The sequence below is a fragment of the Siniperca chuatsi genome, linkage group LG11 (assembly GCF_020085105.1).
Source record: "Siniperca chuatsi isolate FFG_IHB_CAS linkage group LG11, ASM2008510v1, whole genome shotgun sequence".
NCBI lineage: Eukaryota > Metazoa > Chordata > Actinopteri > Centrarchiformes > Sinipercidae > Siniperca > Siniperca chuatsi.
The window spans coordinates 18955803-18975827 of NC_058052.1; the positions used below are offsets into that span (position 1 = coordinate 18955803).

At 39.0% G+C, this 20025-nt stretch overlaps 1 protein-coding gene across 2 annotated transcripts; it reads right to left on the reverse strand.

Moving 5' to 3' along the window:
* Positions 1–838: 838 nt before the first annotated feature.
* pibf1 (progesterone immunomodulatory binding factor 1) lies at positions 839–19986 on the reverse strand. 2 transcript variants are annotated; one of them, XR_006379848.1, is made up of 18 exons: positions 19251–19986; positions 18916–19016; positions 17726–17924; positions 17525–17644; positions 16300–16433; positions 15329–15437; positions 15069–15188; positions 14929–14990; positions 14542–14667; positions 14012–14110; positions 9889–10054; positions 8050–8200; positions 7547–7637; positions 5752–5854; positions 3785–3915; positions 2666–2750; positions 1253–1519; positions 839–1037 (listed from the first exon to the last, which is right to left on the reverse strand). XR_006379848.1 is itself a non-coding variant. In XM_044213827.1 (18 exons), exons 1-18 carry the CDS (start codon positions 19518–19520, stop codon positions 984–986), a joined length of 2301 nt encoding a protein of 766 aa, XP_044069762.1. In that variant the 5' UTR covers positions 19521–19986; the 3' UTR covers positions 839–983. The 2 variants fall into 2 exon arrangements, 1 of the variants encoding a protein (XP_044069762.1); XM_044213827.1 differs by having other exon boundaries at positions 1340–1519.
* Between the last annotated feature and the right edge of the window lie 39 nt (positions 19987–20025).

Here is a 20025-nt window from a genome sequence, read left to right on the forward strand (position 1 = left end):
GTCTCAAGTTAATTTATTTTTTAGACTTTGGAAAACTCCTCCACAGATCACATTACACAACAAATGTCACAGGTTGAGTGGTACGTTTAGTGACAAGTAAACTGAACTTCATATGCAAAATCGGTGGAGTGCCCCTTTAATATGGGATAGTAAATTTTAAATAATTTAAGTTAACAGGACATTCTTGTATTGGATGGTCTTTCCTCCACATTATTAAGTCCTGTCAAGTCAAGACTATTTGCATAGCACAAAATCACATTTTCACACTTCATCCTACAGTTTATTATGGAAAATACCTTGTGCTATGGCAACTCAGAAATAAAACAGGCCTGAAAATATCTCACACAAAAATGTAAAAATCTAGCTATTTCATATAACAGGAAAAGAAGGTGGTGTATTGTGAAGTACTGTAGGCTCACTTAGTAAAAAGCATTAGAGGGGGAAAAACTGATGAAAAGGGACAAACCAGCTTTAAAGCAGTCCTCTGGCCGAGTTTAATATGACACCGATAAGAACATGGTCTGAAATGATAAAGGTATGCCTACTATGTCTATATTTAAATGAGCCTCGGCTCGTGCAAATCAGAGGCTAAGGTTCCTGCAATGCTGTTTGTCTGTAGCCAAAAGTATCTGCAAACCTGGAAAAGATGAGGAAATAATGATAGACAGACCTAATAAAAGAGACCACTGCCAAGAAAGAGGAATTTTTGGGCAGTAAGTTAGCTAAAAATGTGTACCCTGTGGAAGGTAATACCTCTGGTTTTGGAACAGTACACAGGGAATTTATCATCTCTGAACAATATGTAACCAAGGATGAGAACAACAAAACACTCTGGACACCAGTTTATGCCTTTGTATTTCAAAAGTCGTCAAAATTTGAAAAGAAATGTACAAGTTTAAAGTACAAAATCCTTGATAAAACATAAGATTGTTAAAGTCCTGAGTGACAATTATAATAGCACCAGTAGTAGCGCAAATGACTGTTCATTTGGGTTTCTCCTTCAGCTTTTGGTGCCAATCAGAAACTTCTTTATTGGTCTGCAAAGGAAAGACACAGAGAGGGAAAATGACGGTTAGAAAAGTATGAAGTGCATGACAGCAGGAGCTCTTGTTTGGATTCCTAAGATATTTTCATCTATTGGACTTTCTAATATTAAGGATATATACTACAGCATATCTTTGCTTAGCTGACTGCAGTGAAAAGCTCAAATGAAACAAAATGACAAAAAAGCTATTTATCATTTTCTGTCAACCTGTAATGCTCCTTTGGTCTGAACTTCTGTCCAGGCAGGTTCAGGTGGTGTGACTCATACAAGGGTGTTGCCAAGTCAGACACTTACAAACACAGTGGGTTTGGGTTTGTTTGGCGACTCTTCTTCTGTGGTCCTGCTGATGCGTTTGGACTGGTGTTTTTCTGCACCAGAGGTCCTGATACCAGATTTATCTGTTTCCAACAGGTTTAGAGCGTCTCCCTGTCTGGACCGCATGCTGATCAGGACCTGCTTCATCACTGCTAGCTCCTGGAGAATCACATCGTTCATAAAAATAGGGATGTGAAAATAATGGTAAAACAATAAACAGGATTCTTTATGAGAAATAACTGGGAGTGTGTCCAAAAGGCCAGAAATCTCATCTAAATCACCAGGTTATTTTTGACAGAAATTATAGGATGAACTAAAAATTCATATAATAAATGTATTACAAATATTTTGAATGATTGGTATATCTTGATGCAAAAATTACAATAAATTTTTGTTGTGTATGTTTTCAAGAATTTGTATTGCTGCTTTTTGATGACATGTTTGTCCTGAACCACAGGCCAACACAGCTGAACTCTTTAAGTCCAACTATGGGACGACTTGCAATAAGCTCAACAAGCTCAAGGGTCTGCGGGGGTGGCAGCAGGGCAGAGGGGAGGACTCTGGGCCATTTCACGGTTCTATTTATCACCCCTGAGGACATGAGCCCTGGCATGTCAAACACACGCATAAGCACACACACACACACAAAAATACACACGCACCCTGGTGGCATCCCAAACAGCCAAGCTGAGGAACAGCTGTCTATGACAGGGCACATACTTAATACAGCAAACGGCTGGCTTGGGGGGACACACTCATGCACACACGCACATACGAGCACACACAATCTGGAAGGAAGCGTTGCAACGCAGTGCAATAACTTGTCTATGTGACTATCAAAACCCTGTACAAAAAGTAGAGCTGCGACGATTAGTCGATTCATCAATTAGTTGATCAACAGAAAATTAATCAGCAAATATTTTAATAATCGGAAAAAAAAAACATTTAATGGTTCCAGGTTCTCAAATTTCCTTGTCTTAAATTATAATTAAATATTTTTTAATTAACAAAAGAAGACATTTGATGACATCACCTTGAGCGCAAGGAAATTGTGAGGGATTTTTTAAAATAGTTTTCTGATATTCTTTATACAAAACAATTCATTGAAAGAGTAATGGGTTAATTAAAAAAATATTTAAAAAATATTATTTTATTTATTTATTTTTTGGTTGTTGTCATTGTTTCTCTGTATTGCCTTGTATTGAATGTAGTTGTCACAACTACATAACATCCCAGTGGAAAACATCAAATAGCTAAAATAACAAACAACTAACATCCAACAGCAAACACCATCATCATGTGTACCTCTCGATGGTTGAGGAGTCTCTCAAGATCGGCAGCCATGTTGTTTTTCACCTGTTGCAGAGCACTCCGTTCTTTCCTCAGAGAACTGGGGTTATACCCAAAAACAGGCAGAGGGATCAGATCTTGAGTTAATAGATAAGCATTACTATAGTTATTACCATAAATTACCTGAGTCATGAATTTCTAAAATATACTAAATAAATAATCAATTGCTTTTTTTTTTAAGGCTTATATCTTGTGAGAAAAACTCAAGCTCTCTACAGTACTGTCCAAGTGTTCTTTCCTGGGGCTGTGAAACATACAAGCAGGAGCATGTAATGGGGGCGCTTTAAAGCAAATCATCTTGCAAATCTTGAAACAACAGCTTGGTAGGTTCGCCACTGTTCACGGAGAACTCTGGAATAAAGATTTAAACTTGTGGGTCTTGTAGCCTACTGAGACACTGTTAGCTGATTTGAGCTGAGTGAATTTTGAATATCACCAAACAAACTGTGAATGCAATTAATACTGAAGAAAGAGAAAATGTAGTACATAAAGTTAGAATCTCCTGTGAGCTGTGTCTCTGCTGTGAAACAGATAGCACTGCAAAGCCACATGAAAACTTCATGGAGATGTTTGAGAAGCTGGAGAGTGTTTTAAAGGATTTTTTTTTTGCTTTCTTGCTTGCCTGAGGTGAGCGCTTAGTAGTAGTGAGCAGCAAGAGAAAACCTGCAGTCTGTCAATTTGCATATTTCTCAGGTTAAAATACAGAGGGGGACAAGGGGGGTTTAGGCCAGAGCCAGGTAGCTTTTGGTGTGCTGATGTGAACTTATCGGGCATAGACAAACTTATGCACATGCAGGTTTGCACAAAGACAGAATGAGCTAGGTCTGAGAGGGACAGAAGAAGACAAAGGGAGACAAAGGGAGATAAAGCAGAGACGCCCAAGGGCGGGGAGGTATGGCTTGCTGCCATGATGAGTAAATTAAAGAAACAAAATGCCACAAATGACATTAACAGTCCAAGCAAGCAAGACAGAAGACCTAATTGCCTTCAATTAAAAAAAGGTCATGTGTTGATTTTCTTTTTATTTCAGTTCCTCCTTGCATAGAGACATGTATTTCCTCTCTGTGAATGTACCTGACATCATCCTCAAGCGAGATGAGACGCTCCTTCAGCGTGTTGATCTGTGCGTCCCTTTGTTTCACTGTCTCAATCAGAAAGCTATAGGGCTGCTGCGTCTGCTGTAACAGCTGGTTGGCTGCCAACAACTGAGGAAGAACACACAGATGTGACTACTTGAGCAATTATAGAAACAATTACTGTACCTATAGAAGATATTTTATTTTTCTACATTTTTTCACGTCATAACCCTAACCCTGTCACCACAATGTTCATTATACTGAACATAACATCCACTTGTAAAAGCTGATGTTAGCAGTTAAAGAATATTTCAACTTTAAAACATGAAGTTAATATTGTAAAAATAGTGCAATTCTGTAGATATTTCTGAATGACTCTTGAAGCAAAAACCACAACCAAGATTTCCTTATCTCTAAATGCAAGTTTTATAAAGGCACAGCTGAGTTTGATCCTTTTTATTAATAGTAGTAGTACACTAGATTTAAAGATGAAGACATAAAGTGGGAATACAATGAAGACACAGTCTTAACAACATTCCAACATCATTCTTGGAATTATTGTTAAAAAAGCACCTTTATAGTGTTTTGATGATCCTTCATATATGAGTCTACATTTACTGTACCTAAAGCAAGATTGCTCAGTCAGTATCATGCTTAATCTCAGAACAATAGATAAAGTTAGGGTGTTACACATTAAACCACTTTTACAGCCAGCCAATAGTGAGGAGAACTGGGTGGGAGGTTAAGGACAATAGTTAGTTAGTCAGGGAATCTGTGTGGGTGGTTAAGTGGTTAACACCCTTGTCCTTTCTAGTTAAAAAAAAATAATTCACCCTGTCTTTTCATACTTGATGACTTATGAGGTATTTCAGATGAGTGCAAGTCAATAACAGCTGACAGTTGAATGGCTAGCTTATTTAGTCAAATCTGCCCAACCTCTCTATTCTGGTTTGCACAATCTCTCCTCTCATTGAGATTATAATGAGTGGGGAAAAAGCAAGCACACTGGCTGCCAGAGCTGTCATTCTCATAATTTCAAAAAAGTTTAGCATCAGAGCATGAGTAGCAGACATGTGACTTCACACACAGTCACGCACAGACAAAATACACACGCCCAAAATTAAAGTCTCAGCGTTGCACACACATGCACATAGTGTGCCAAACACAATAAAAGCCTTAATGATTGGTGTGGTGAGTCGTTGGAAGAGTAAAGAGCGTGGCCGTCACGGTTTTTGGCACTGTTTCCCACTGTGTCAACAATTGTGACAGGTACTAAGACTCTAATGTGTCATTTTTCTCATGTAAGGTCTGCGGTGTCTGCTGTCTGCTCTCAAACAACATTTTCCTGACACAGCCTTAAAAGGTAGATTTGGTGGGTCCATTGTTAAACTTGGGCAAACGTTTCAGGAAAAAAGGGCAGGAGACACTCTCATCAATGAGTCCTGAAGTGTGTTTGATGAAATATGTGGTGCCTCACAACCTACTCAATTCCTTTTTTGTTGGTAATTTTTTTCTATCACAGAGAAAAGCCACCCCAAATGTGGTTTGATGTCACAGTTACTGAGTCTGTTTTTAAGAGAGTGATCAGATGTGGTCTCGCCATTGACTTTCATAGCAGAGTGTCGTGCAATGGTGTGAGAAGGCAAATGGTGGGTGATGAGAGAGGAGCCATCAAGCTTGGCTCTGCGATAATAACTCTGTTGTTCTATGTCATCAGAGAGAGGTCATTGGCAGCCATTGGAAATAAATCATTCTGGCTTTGATAGAAGCTGTGGAATAACCATAATATGAATTGCTGTGGGAGATTTGTGATTTGTGGGAAAAAGTGTGTGTTGCAGGTACTGACTTGCAGCTTAGAGTTTTTACATTTTTTTTAAAAAACATTAAATTAAACTTTATCCCATTAATGATGGTCCCCAGGCAGGCACACACCTGAATGCTGTGTGTGAGTGTGTGTGTGTTTACCTCTTCAGATATCTGTCCTGTCTGTGATTTGTGTCTCTCCAGCTCTCTCCTCAGTGATGTGTTCTGCCTCTCGAGCTGTAGCACCCTGCGGGCTAGGTGCACGCTGCACGACAGCCACACAAACACAAACCCAGTTTTGGAAATTCCAAAACATGACAACACCAACAAATTTGCACAAGTGTGTTCTTCTACATTGTTTACCCTACACTTTATGTAACCAACAGTTGGGATGAATTTGAGTTTTTGGCATGCATGCTTCAAATCAAAGATTAAACGTAGAGTAAGATGCAAGTGTATTTAGTGCATCATTTTTAGAAAAAAACAAAACAGTTGTTGCTATACTAGGCAAATCTAGACTGAATGTGTACTTGTGTAAAGGATTTAGAAAATGTTTCACTTTGGCGACTCCTAGTGAACAAAGAAAAGAGAAGGTCTCTGACAGCTATGCATACTACTTTTAAAAGTACCCTTTATATGTACCCCGTGGAGTTTTATACACTAATACATAACACACGCCATAACACTGAACATAAAGTCATCCTGCAGAGGGTGGTAATGCATATCTACACCTGATGGCGTTAATACACTCTAAAAGGTAGAAATTCACTAATAAAAGAGAAGAAGAAGAAGCAGAAGAACAGCAGCTAATACTAAAGTTGTAATTTTTAAGATTTCTGTCCTGGTTGATTCGGCGATACCCGTAATTACCGTGGTAACAGCAAGTGCAGTTTAATACTACAGCAAACACTTGTTGAGCAGCTACTCTGTCATAAATACAACAGAAGAGCAAATGGTTTATCTGTTTTGCGTTGTTTTTATAAAGAAGTCAGTCAATAAAAATTTCAACTGCAATCTGATTTAATGCTACACACAACGCAAATCGTTTTTAGTAGTTTTTAGGTTACCTAGCCGAGGAGTTGGAGGTGGGCAGCCTGTCGCATGCAACTCTTCATCTAACAGCTCACTGTGGCTGTTCAGTCGTGTACCATTACTCCCTTGCAAAAATGTATATGATCCTGACGAACAAATGCAGAAAATGACCACTGTCGTGTTTTATAGACGCATTTTTGATGAACTATCGCGGTCAGCAATAACCTCAGTGACAAATACACAACGTGGCGCAGCTCTGATGCGGTGTAAAGAATTCAAACAGTAAACAGTGAGGCTATTATCAGTGAGATAAAATTGTGCTGGATTACATGCTGCATTGTTTTTCTGTAAATGCCTCGTGCGTAGGTAGGCAATCTGAATGCAGCGGGAATGGCGGACTCTGCCACTACCACTAAAAACTACTATATAGAGAAATAATTATTGTGTAAATATATTGGAGGGCTAATGCTGACCATAAATAGTATCAAAACTAGGGTTTGATTTCATGAAAATCTCAAGGATTATAACTTAAACGATGCAGGTTTCAAAACCTTCAAAAAAGGCATGGCAAATGTTTGATGAGTAACATGCTTTTATAATGTTTGTTACGCCTTATAGATACACAGAATGCATTTTGGTGAGAAACGTTGAATGTAAAAAAAATGTATAATGTATATAATGTATGTAGCTGTGGTCAGGAAATAGTATCTGATATTTTAGTCCAATATCTATTATCTGCCTGATAAATCAGCATACCAACATATCATTTTAATCCATACTATATTAGCATGCTGGTTTCTTAATGAATACACTATATTTAGGAAAAAGCACACAGTAGAGATAAGAGCAAATTCCAGTTTTTGTTTAGTGACATCTCTCACAATGTGCCCTGTCCTTAAAATGTGAAGTGTATCACGTACTATACCTCTGTTTTAGTCTTCTTTTGGCCGTTGTGGGAACATTGGCTCCGTAGCCATATGAGAACAGAACTCTCTCTGCCTCCTCTTCATTCTCAACTGGCAAGAGACAGAAACACAACATCTTTACATCTCCAGGACCATTATGATAACGATGTGGCAGTGTGTGGTTGTTTTTCATTTGTTCTGCTCCTGTATTAGGATTTTGTAAAACTACCAGACAAGCCTATAGTGAAAGTGTTTTGCACATCTTTCTATTTTCCTAAACTTCTGTTCCATCCGCTGTCACAAGGCTGTCCATTACAGCTCAACAATTCAGATATTTCCATTATTGTTCCCTAAATCTTAATCCAATATGATGCTACCTGTAAGTTTTATTACACACATTCTCTGATGCCAGAACAAAGCATTTGAAGGAATCAGCGCTTGTTTGTTTGTGCTTTTATCTCTCTGACTCCACAGTTATATGTGCAATGTAATAGGTACTAAAGAGCTAATGCTATGTTCTTACTTTCGGCAGCCTGCATGGTGACTTGGTCCAACTCTTGCTCAAGCTTTTCATACGTCTCCAGTCGCGACGCCTGCTCGGCATTCTGAGCTTGCAGCTCCGCCAACCGCTTCTCTGATGACGTCTGCAGCCTGTAAAACTCCTGGGTCAGGAGCTGAGGCACAGGAGGAGAGGGGAGTGAGAGAGAAAAAGACAGAAGAAGTGGTACAAAATAATCTCCCTGATGATTAATGTTAATGTACATGTTACATTCTGTCAGTGTAATAAAATGATGGATATTCGATTTATATCTTCAGACTTGAGGAGTATTTCTTCCTGATTATTCAATATATTATTAAATTAACTATTTATTTTTGCAGTATTAGGCCTGTAACATATTTTCACATAACATATGACAACAAAACAATTTTTTATGTAATTTCTATTATTTTTAAACTATTTTTGCTATGTTGCAAGCTTCAAATTGTGCTATATGTTGTTTTTTAAAAATGTTGTTTAAAAAATATTGTTGAAACAATATTAATGCACTATTAATGCACTATTTAAAAGTGGTCTAACTTTTTATGGCAATTTGTATGATTAAAATGTATTTCATGTTCTTCACAATGAAACTCAACAAAACTCCTGTTAGTCTTTCAGAGTTGCTGTCATGGTAAAATTATAGATGTGTACATTTACTAAAAAATGTTTACCTTAACATTCACCATTCCCCACATTTACCGTAACACATAATTTACATGCATAGACAAAAACATTCACAAAAAGAGAGAAGTAAAAGAAAAAACGAGAAAAAATCTAAATGAAAGGACTTTTGTCCTAAAATGGTGTTAAATCTAGCTATTATAAACAACTGGAACTAAATCAAAGCTAAACAACAAACTCCAATGTCAAAACCTCAACTAGCTCTTCATTCACTGTGTTTTTAAAAAGAGAAAAGATCTTCTTCCTTCCCTCTTCCTTCCATGATCATGTGCAATGCATGATTACACCATGCATATCCCTCTGGCAAGCAGGACAGGGTTAAATACAGGTGAAGAGGTGGACCACAGCTAAGTGCATTTAGACATAAAGAACAATCTGCACTCAATTAACTTCTTGTATAAATGGGTGTGCTGCAGTGGATGGAGATAAGAATGGAGCCACTGGACCAACTTAAAAAGACTGGACAGACATATTCCTGAGAGTGGAACATTCATTTTTAAGTACTGTGGATGGACTCCTCCCTAAATGAACAGAACAATGATTTAAGCATCAGTTGTGTATTTTTGGTTGTATTAATTCATGTGATTTTCACTTAATCTCAGCACAAAGAAAGAGGGAAAGTTTCAAGTGGGTATTATTCTCTGTGATGAATGTACCACAGGCCTCCACAGGGTGCACTGAGCCTATAATCATTCATACAAATTTCCTTCACAGTACAAATTAAAAAACTCTCACACTGTGTTTCACAATATTGTGTCACTATGTCTACTGACTGAACATGATTGAACACCTACATTACATGCAAATGTTGAAAGTGATTTTCTATTTCTTTTCCAGTTATATTGATTATTGCTTACTGTTGAAAATGTTGACAATGAGGCAAAGGGGGGTTTCTGAATCTGTTAATGGCATCTGCACCTAAATTGTGTTAGTTCACAAGTGTTTGTTTATTGTTTAATATCTATTAAACCATCTACCTTTGAATGTCTTAACTTCAAACCAAGGAGTAAATTTAATTGGATGAAATCAAATCATGACAGCAGAAAATAAGACTGCACTATGACAAACTAGTGACTGGGTATACCCCTGTAATGCAACATGTAAAACATTTTCTCCTTTTGGTCTGTATGTTTAGAGTACCTCCAGTTTCTTCTGCTGTTTCTCACACTCCAACTGGCACTGGGCCAGGGCCTTAGCCGTCTCTTCCTTGACCATCTGAGCGCGCTCAGCTTCGAAGGAGTGCAACTTGGCCTGGCTGGACAGTTCTGCAACCCGGCTGTCAGTACCCAGCTGGAGCTGCCGAAACCTGTGTGGATGGAGACACGCAGGTAGATCATAGACTGAAGACACACACCTCACTAAATATGAATGTGAGTAGGTGTGTTAAAAAAGTGAGATAATGTATTTTGGTGTAGACAGATTATGTGGACATGTCTAGATAATGAAGCAGCTGCATCTCACACAGAGGGTAAACTCCTGTTGAGCTCGGACATGCCTGGTGGTTTCATACAAATGCTGCAATGTCTTCCTTCATATAAATACAATTATATTTGCTAATAATTTGCATGATAATTGTTTGTTTGAAAATCGCAAGGAAGTAACTATTTGGTGTGCTTTGCGCAATGAACCATTTTTACATTGAGTTGTTATGTTCAAAGTGTTCTGTGGTACCTAACAGCTTAGCAACTAGTATTACGCTAAGTCACCGAGCAGGAAAGCTAAGTCTTAAATTATTTCGTCGCAGAAAAGTATTTCTCAACGGCGCTTGCAGCAATGTTTGGTCTTGTTTGATCTTTCATGATTCTACTTGGCAGCTAGAGAAAGGTGTTTCTACTTAAGTGTTTAGTAATTAGGAAAGAAGAAAGAAAGGGACAGAACGTATTCTACAGTTTCTGTTGCAGATAGGACCATTCTGCTTCACGTCAAAGCATTGTCACATACTATAAATGCGTCTGAAAGGGCAAGTTTGCACACATCTTAGAGACAGTCAGAAGCAGCTTGCCTTTTGGAGCACCTTGGTAGGTGAATGGTTCAAGTGCATGCCATATAACCGCAACATTGCCGGTTCCACACCAGCCGGCACCCTTTGTTGCTCTCACTCTTTCCAATAAAGCCAAAAAAATGCCCCCCCCCCAAAAATTAAGTATGATCAACTTCTAATGTGAAAATCAACAACACTGCAAACAGAGCACAAGATGAACATAGGCTGTTGATCATTTTGATAATAGATTAATCTTTTAAGTTATTTATCAAGCGGCCAAACATTTGTTAATTCCATCTTCCCAAATATGAGAATTTTCTGCTTTTATATCATCTTGGATTAAAAAAAGCCATTTGAAGACATCACTTTATGGTCTGGGAAAATATGAAGGGCATTTTTGCATTATTTTCAGATATTTGATAGACAAAACAATGAATTGATTAATTGAGAAAAATGATCACCAGATAAACAGAAAATGAAAATAATCATTTGCTGCAGCCCTAAAAATAAAACAAGGAGAGGCAACGGTTTTTGAGCCCAGTGCTTTTCCTCAGGCAGCTTTCAAGCACACACACACAGACTCTATCAAACCACAGAGGTTGGTTGGATAATATTAATAACTCTCGATTACAGCTGACCTGATAGGATTTCATCATCCATAGAGCGCAGGCCTGAGCTGGGTGCTCACAGTGACAGACGTGTACACTTGGTCGACATTTTATGCCTTCTTTTATTAATGGCGGCTGCAATCTAGATGGAAAGAAGCGAAATGTTCCTTAAAAAATTTAACTTACTTTTCCAGAGGAGTGTTTTCAGCCATGGTATTTCTTTGTCTTTTCAAATGCCAATTTTAATAGCAATATTTACAGCTACAGTAGGTAAGAGCACCTGGCTCTGGGGCTTCCCGAGGCAATTTCATTACAACAAGTTTAGGTCTGCTAGATAGGTGAAAATGGAAAACCATACTCAATATTTTGTCTTTGTTTTGGACAAGTTGATCACCGTAACTGGCCTGTTAGCCAACATGAAACTCTCTATGTTACAATCATCTGATGCCATTTCAAGTTTATCTACTTCATTCTTGCCCCAAAAATAGGGGTATGCGAGAGGTTAGGGGTTAAGGGCTTGTGGCTAGCATCTGTCATTGCTGGCTTGTGATGCGAAGCAGAGAGGGAATGTGACTGCAGCAGAGAGAGAGTGCAAGGGAGAGTGAAGTGTGTGTGTGTGTGTGTGTGTGTGTGTGTGTGTGTGAGTGTGTGTGTATGGAAAGAAAAAACAGCTGGTGGTTTGGATCTAGAGAAATGACTGGCATGTAGTAGTAAACAGGACAGGGACACTACTGCTGCTGCTGTGAGTGTGTGTGTGTGAGTGTGTCAGTCGGTCTGTTGCAGATACAGTATTGTAAAACAAAGTTTAAAATAACACATTTTTTTGAAACATGAATGTAAAAGACATGTTGTGGAAGCATATTTCTCTACATAATTCCTTTCAATACTTAAACATGAATCAAAAGTGTGTATGAGTAGAGAAATCAGATGCAAATACACATCATGTATGCAACAGAAAAATAGCACAAAAACAAGATAAGTTGTTCAGAAGGCTGGCTGAAATACCTCCTCCAAAAAGAAAAAAGGCAGGCTTAATGTAGGAGTGTTGTGTGTGTGTATGTGTGTGTGTGTGTGTGTGTGTGTGTGTGTGTGTGTACATAGCAGGGCTCACAATATATCTGTTGCAATTTCCATGCAAGATTTGAAACCTCCTACAAGGCCATGACCCAGAGGCACCTTTCGAGGCTATACTGGGCATTGTTGCCTTGAGCGGAGATAGGGACTAGCAACGTGGACACATATCACAAAGAATAAGTTTGGAAATGGGAAATGACTAAAAAGCAACATAAAAAATGTAAATACATTCTACAAAATCAGACAAAAATAAACAAAAAGGCCAAACATTGGATACCACAAACAACTCACAGTTTAGCTCACTATGTTAATGCAAAAGGTTTGTCAAGAACAAGAAAACACTGAAGAAAGTCTGAAGAAGCTATTAAAAATCATTAGCCACAGTTTCAGGAGATTTCTTCAGCATATAAATTGGCTTCAGTACTACATAGTATCCTGTCTCTCACTTAGCGCAACCTGCACTAAAAGTATTTCACTCCGGTGAGGCAAGCAGCCTGGCCAGTGACACCAGTTGGTACTGGAGTCTTCCATGTGACCTTCTGACCCTTCAGTTACAGCAAAGCATTCATGTGATGTTTAGTAAGAGACAGACCACAGCCACCAAAGTCCTGCCGCACCCACAACATGCTCACACATCAGCATCAGAGCAAGAACAAGCTCACAGTTTTTAAGGAAACACTGAGGAATTCAAGCTGAATAGCTTTACATTATAATAATAAACACATTTAGGACTAAGTCACTAATAAGCACAGCAATGATGCCTGCTTTATTAATCACACTAGTCTGGCTTTGCCCCCCCCCATAACAAGCTAACACTTTGCTGATTGGTCTACAAAGACAGGGAATGAATTACGATATGATGTGGTTAACCTCGACAACAAAAAACTGTACCAACTGGCCTGAGTTTACTTGACAGTTTAATAATTCCCCTCAGGTGAAGTTCTGTAACTTTCCCATATACAGCCCATTGACAGTGCATCCAGGAAGTAACCTGCAGTGCATTTAAGTGCAGCAGTTGTGTGTTTAAACCCTAAAAGGCCATGTTTGCGATGTTTGTAAAATGCTACATTATGTCATACACCACTGATAACGCAGTCCTTCTTGAGAATTGGTGAATACTGAGAAGAGGAACAAGAGCAAGAATAGTTTGTGAAGTGAAAAGATTTTCTATAAAAATATAACTGTATGTTAGTCAAAAAAGCTGCTTTTACTGTATATTGTTTACCGGGTCCCACTTTAAACCATGGTAAAGAATTAGTTCACCCAAATTACAGAAAAACATACTTTCTCCCCTCCTTCTAGTGGTATCTAGCTATGCAGATACATTTTATTTGTCTAGGTTGTCAGGTATCTGTGTTTTTGTTTTCTGTCTTTGATAAATGAGGTGAATACAATTTCCTTTATAATAAACAAATACAATTCTAACTATATGCATGGGTAGATACCACTAGAAGTGAGTGAGAAAGTATGGCTTGTAGTCATAGAAGAAAAAGCAGAAAAAGAAAGAATAAAAAGCTAAACTGAATGTACCTGTCTGTCAATGTTTAATGTATATCAACAAAATATGGACTGTAGGTGTGTGATGGATGGTAAAACTCACTGTTCCAGCAGTTGGTCATATCTGGACTGAGTGTCTCTCTCAGCAGCCACTGCTCTGTCCTTCTCCAGCACCGCATTATCTCTAGCCTCACGCAAGTTCCTGGTCAAATACAAACACACACTAAAAAAGATGCCCTCAACACCTGTACAAAGGAATTATGTCATATAGAACAGAACAAGTTATGTTGGTAATTCCTTTTTATTTTAATGCTACTGTGAAGTATCTGTGGTGATAGCGCTTCCTCTTATCTTCATGATTCACTGATAGTGGACCACAACAACAGTACAGCAAACATGTAAAGCAGGGACAACATTACAGGCTATACCTGTGCTCGAATAGTGAAAAAGAATGTCATGAAATTACTTCTGCTCTTAGACAAACAACACCAGTGTTAAAGTCTTGTCTGAAAATTGGTTAGCGAAAATAATAATTGATATTTGATATAACTTCCTCTGGTTTGAATAGCACCCCTGATATTTGTTCATAATTTTTTTACCAACATACAGTTTCTTTAAAAAAGTCTGATATACCTGTTCTCCCTCTCATACATCTCCCTGGAGGTTCTCTGCAGATTGTCTATCTCCTGACTGGTTTTCAGCCTGATGTTCTCCAACTCCTCTCTCAACTTGGTCTCGTACTCTGACTTATAGCGGTCTCTGTAGTGGAAAGAAGATGAAAGAAAAATATGAACAGAGTTATGGAAACAACATTTTTCAAAGAGGCTTTCTTAATGCAGGTCAGAACAGAGGTGAGATAGACTGGATCATAATGTCACTTGCAGATGTAACCATTAATGTCAAAATTGTTACTGGCCATTGTTTGGTTTCAGACTGATATTTCTTGACACAGCTTAGGTCCCATATACTAAAAACACCAGAATATTGGCTGCTTGTGACTGGTGTACAGCAGAGCCTAACCTGGATGCTACGTATTTTTCGTAGGCGTCCTCTCTTGCCTTCTTAGTGTCTTCTAATTGTACCTGGAACACAGAAACAAGAAGTGATTATTGAATGCTATTTGTATTAAATGAGTCTCCTAGCTGATCAACTGTATGGACCTGCAGCCTCTCCAGGCGGTCTTCTTCATGTGCACAGCGGACACTAAGCTCCATGTTCTGCCTGTGTAGGTACTCCTTGTCCTTCTGCAGGAGGGTCACTGACTGCTGCAATGTCGCCACCTGGAGAGCAAAAAGAGAACAGTGAAAAACTAATACAGAACACAGTACACCAAAAGAGGCTTCAATGAGTATTATAAAGACAATATATATATATATATATATAGTGTGTGTGTGTGTGTGTGTAGGTATGTGTGAAGCACCTCTTTGCTGAGTGTGTTCCTTTCTCTGGTCAGCGCAGTGTGAGTCAAGTCTAGTGTCTCAAATCTCCTCGTTAATTCCTTGAGTTCTGCTTCAAAGTTGTCACGCTCACTAGACACCACAGCGTAAAAGGTTAACATACATTTGAACTTGCAACTTACATATCCAGAATTTCCATTATAATAGGGGAAAACTAGAATTAATTACATTCCATTTGTTGTCTTCACAAAAAAAAAAAAAAAAAAACAATTAAAGTAAAAAATATCTCTGAAAATATTCCGACAAAAGAAGAAACAGACCAACTGAAGTGTTCTGGAGTTTTGTTTTTGTGAAAAAAGAATCAATCCAAACTAAATATTTCCACGTACCGACCTAACCAATTTCACTTTGACTTTCAAACGCTGCTCGCTAAAACATCAAATAATACTAAAGTAATCATACACAACCTTCAAAAACTGCTGCACAAACACAAACTGACTCCTGATTCTCTTTCATAAACCAAACACAAAGGCTTAAACACCATGTTATATTACAAACATGCAGTTTATTAATTAAGATACTCAATGCATCAGGTAGCAGATAGTTCTATTATAACATACTGGTCTTCAAATAACACAAAATAAACTTCATATCTCAAAAGACCAAGAAGTTATAGTAGTAAAATAATGTTTTCATCACTAATATGTGAGAATAAGCTGCAAGTTGCTCTCAAATCTATAGGAGAGAGACACCTGTGGTGTGACTACGTTTTTTCCCCATGTATTGTTCTGGAGATGTTAGCTGGGTCCCATTTCAAGCGCTGCCTCCTTCAAAGCACACAACCTACAAAACTGTACTGCAGCCTTCAAAGGAGTCAAAGGTAGTGGGCTGACCCCTCCTCATCAAATAAGCAGGTCTACAAAGGAGTCACCTCTCTTGTTCCGTCACACACACACACACACACACACACACACACACACACACACACACACACCGTTTGATGTTTGGGTAGTTGTCTCGGCGATAGTCTCCTTCTTGGATCAGCTGTTTGGTATCGGCCAGTTCTAGGGTCAGTCTCTGGCTCCTCAACTCCAGCTCAGTACGTAGCCGCCGCTCCTCCTCGTAGCTCTGTGGATACACAGAACAGATAGCATTTACATTACATGGAGAATTCATATTATTTGATACACTATACAAACAGGCAGGATTTTACCTGCTGTGCCCCAGACACGAATTCAGCAAGAATCCCTATCAAGACAATTTCTATAAGCATCTTGCTCCAAGTGTCATACAGTTCCTGCAGCTTCTCTAATAGCAAATTCATGCAGTGAACATCACGTCCTTTTCCTGGAACCATCTTGAGCTGATGAGTAATTTACCTGCTGGATGTATCTGAGTGAAAAAAAGAAACTGTGACAACAAAAGCAAGCACCTGTTCAGTAAGATCTAGATACTCTGTGGCATTCAAACAATGCTCATTTAGTCTCAAAGGGTCTCATGATTGCCAAGAAAACATTCTCTGCGCCAATACACTGTCAAATTCTGACTCTGCCTTCAGCATGTTGCATCATTATCTCATCAACATGTCGTTTATGCCTACAGGGCCACTGCTGACTAGATTAACTGGATGGATTTTTCTGTAAATCACACCACTCTCATTCTAAACACTGCAGGGTGTGAAAATGACCATTTCGAGGACGCTGTAACTGACACGTCCAACATAAACAGAACACGTTTTAGGTGGCTTAGACCATGTGTCTTTTCCCCATTTTCACACTGAATTCAAAAGGTAAGTAACTGGACCTCTTGACCCTTGCATTCTTCATGCTCTCTAAATATGTGACTCAAAGCCCGGAGGAGTGAGTGTTTGTTTAAGGTGAGTTTGTTCTTGAGAGTTTAAAGAAAGAAATGCAACTGAACACGTATTACATGTGTGCTCACAAACACATGAAAAGGTTACAAAAAGCAGGGCCTTGTTTATATGCTGCACAAACAAGTTCAACAGTTATGCTTATTTGAACTTTACACTGTCTGTGATTTGAACAGAGATGAAAGAGAAATAAACAAAAAATGGTTAAACATGAACAACACAATAATGTGTAAGTGAGTGATAAAATGCTAAAGGAATAGCCTACAAATTCAAAAATTGTTAACTCAAACATAAAGGTGAGAGAATGCAACATAGAGGTGTAGTACAAGCTTGTGTATGTGTGGGGTACCTCCATCAAAGACTTCATCTGGGTTCTGTGTGTATCCAGGTCTTCAGTCAAACTGCCTCTCTTCACACTGAGCTCAGCCAGCTGAGTCCGCAGAGGAGTCACCACCTCATAGAAACGCATCTAAAAACACAGCCCAAAGAAAAGGTCACCCAGTCATCAACAAGGTGGTGTAGAGATTAGAGAGCGTTCCACCATACTTACAGCTACGTATTCCTGTATGGAGATTTTGTCATCAGGGAGGTCGCGGAGCTCCCGGTACCTGTCCTGGGAGATGTCCAGATCCCTGAGAGACCTCCGCAGCTCTCCAGCCTTCTCACACAGCTGCCGGTTGGTCTCCTCCAGCTGCTGCTGCCTGAGCAAGATGGCCTCCATCTCTTGCTTACGCATAGCCTGCTGCTTTCTGGTGACGACAATCTTTATTTAGCCCAGTTCACATCTGTGCTTACCATCTAAATGATGGGATAGATCACACAGGTAGAGTTATCCTGGTTAAAACTTTTTTCATGCTTCCAATACATATCCCTATTTATGTTTTCATCATTTCTAGCTCTGCCTTTGTCAGCGTGTGTGTGTTCTTCATTGGGTTTTACTTGGTATTCAGGCAAGATGACTGTCAAAACAAACGTGTTAAATGAGAGATGGTCGACAAATATTAATCACTCAAACTGTGTACATATTTGTCAATTTTTCTGCAGATTCCTAATTTTTAAACAATTTCAACCTTTTCAAGAGTTGCAGGTGACGACTTTTGTTTTTTGAAAATGTATATATATTTTAAAACATATTTTATATCTGCATGGATATACCGACTTTCTGAAAAAGAACAAATAAATCAACAATTAGAATCAGAATCAGAAATACTTTATTGATCCCCAAGGGGAAACTCTTTTGTTACAGCAGCTCGCTATCACGTCAATGCACACAGGAATAGAAGTACTAAGCAATCAAATATAATACACTATAATACAGGCAAGATAGATTAAGTACCAAGTGGATATAAGTATAAAATTAAAATAAGTGTAAAGTACAATGTGTATTACCGGTTGATGATAAGTATGTACGGTATAATAATACAATGTAATAATATAAGTAATAAGTAACAGTGCATGCACTGTCAAGTTAAGTGTAGCTTATTAAGATGATTATGATACGGTGGATATTGCACAGCAGTAATAGAAGTATGAATAAATATCAATAAATAGGGAATTTTAAACTGAAAAGAGTATATAACAGAATATTGCACAATTATTTCAAGTATTGCAGTGATGTTAATGTTCCGATGTCCAGTTTAATGACTTAGGGTCATATAAACTGACACTTTATATAGACCTGGCAGTTTTTCCTACAGTAACTTACGTTTCACTGTCCACCACCTCCTCCACTTTCCTCACCTGTTGTCCTCTTGAGCTAGTTTCAGCTGGCTGTCCAGTCTCAGGGCAAAAACTTGTTTCTGATGTAGAGCATCATTCAGCCTTTCCTCCAGCTCATCAATCTGACATATAAAAACACATGCATGTAAACAATCACAGGACTATTATTGCAACAAAGATAGGTTGGTTCTGGAAATGGTAGTCACTGCCTCCCTCTGTCTCTGCCAAGGTGGACATACTCTAGCTCGTGCCACTCATAATGTTGCTATATGAGGGAATAAGTTACACCCACATATCCGAACAAACACTGTGCATCTTTCCTCTGACTTGAACTTTGCTGCATTTTTCTCTTCTACCTTGGACATATGGTCGGCCTTCATGTTGTCTATGATCAGGTTTTTCTGAGAAAGCTCGATTTTCAGCAGCTGGACGTTGTGCAGCAGCTCCTTCCTCTCGATCAGCTGGCGGGTCACCTTCTGGGAGCCGTCCCGCTGCTCGTCGGACGAGGAGACATCCTCGGTGGTAGGCACGGTTGTCTCCAGGCTGATGTCCTCCGACTCCAGGTCCAGGGAGCTGGAGACGTTGGCTGCCGTCGTCGTCTTCAGCTGTTGCTTCTTAGGAGGCATTTTGTATTGTTTTGGTCCTGCCTTTGTGTCCTCTTTTTTGCTAGCTAACGTTAACTAGCAAGGCAAGTGAGCCAGTTACTGTAGCAGAGATTAAGTGAGATTAGAAAGTTAGTTAAGGTTAAGAGTTCACGGACATCGCGATATGTGATACTTCAACGTTAGCAAATTGAACCAAAAACAAATCCCGAGCACCAGTCTAGCTAACGTTAGCGTTATATCGTTTAAAACATACTAACAGCTACCGATGTAACGTTAGTCATACTCAAGAAAATTAGATGTAAACCCTAATACATCGTTAAAGTGACTTCCCGGAGCTGACAAGAGCGCACGGTGGGTTGTTTTTGTTTTCAAGGGTCCCGCTCCGAGCCGCCTGCTAACCGCCAACGGTTCGACAACGATGGGGTGGAGTGGCCTTGACTAAAGCGCCCTCTGTGGTCATGAACGTGCAATACAACCAACGTCCACTCGTCTATAATTCGTTACAATGCACATTGCCTGCAGTACC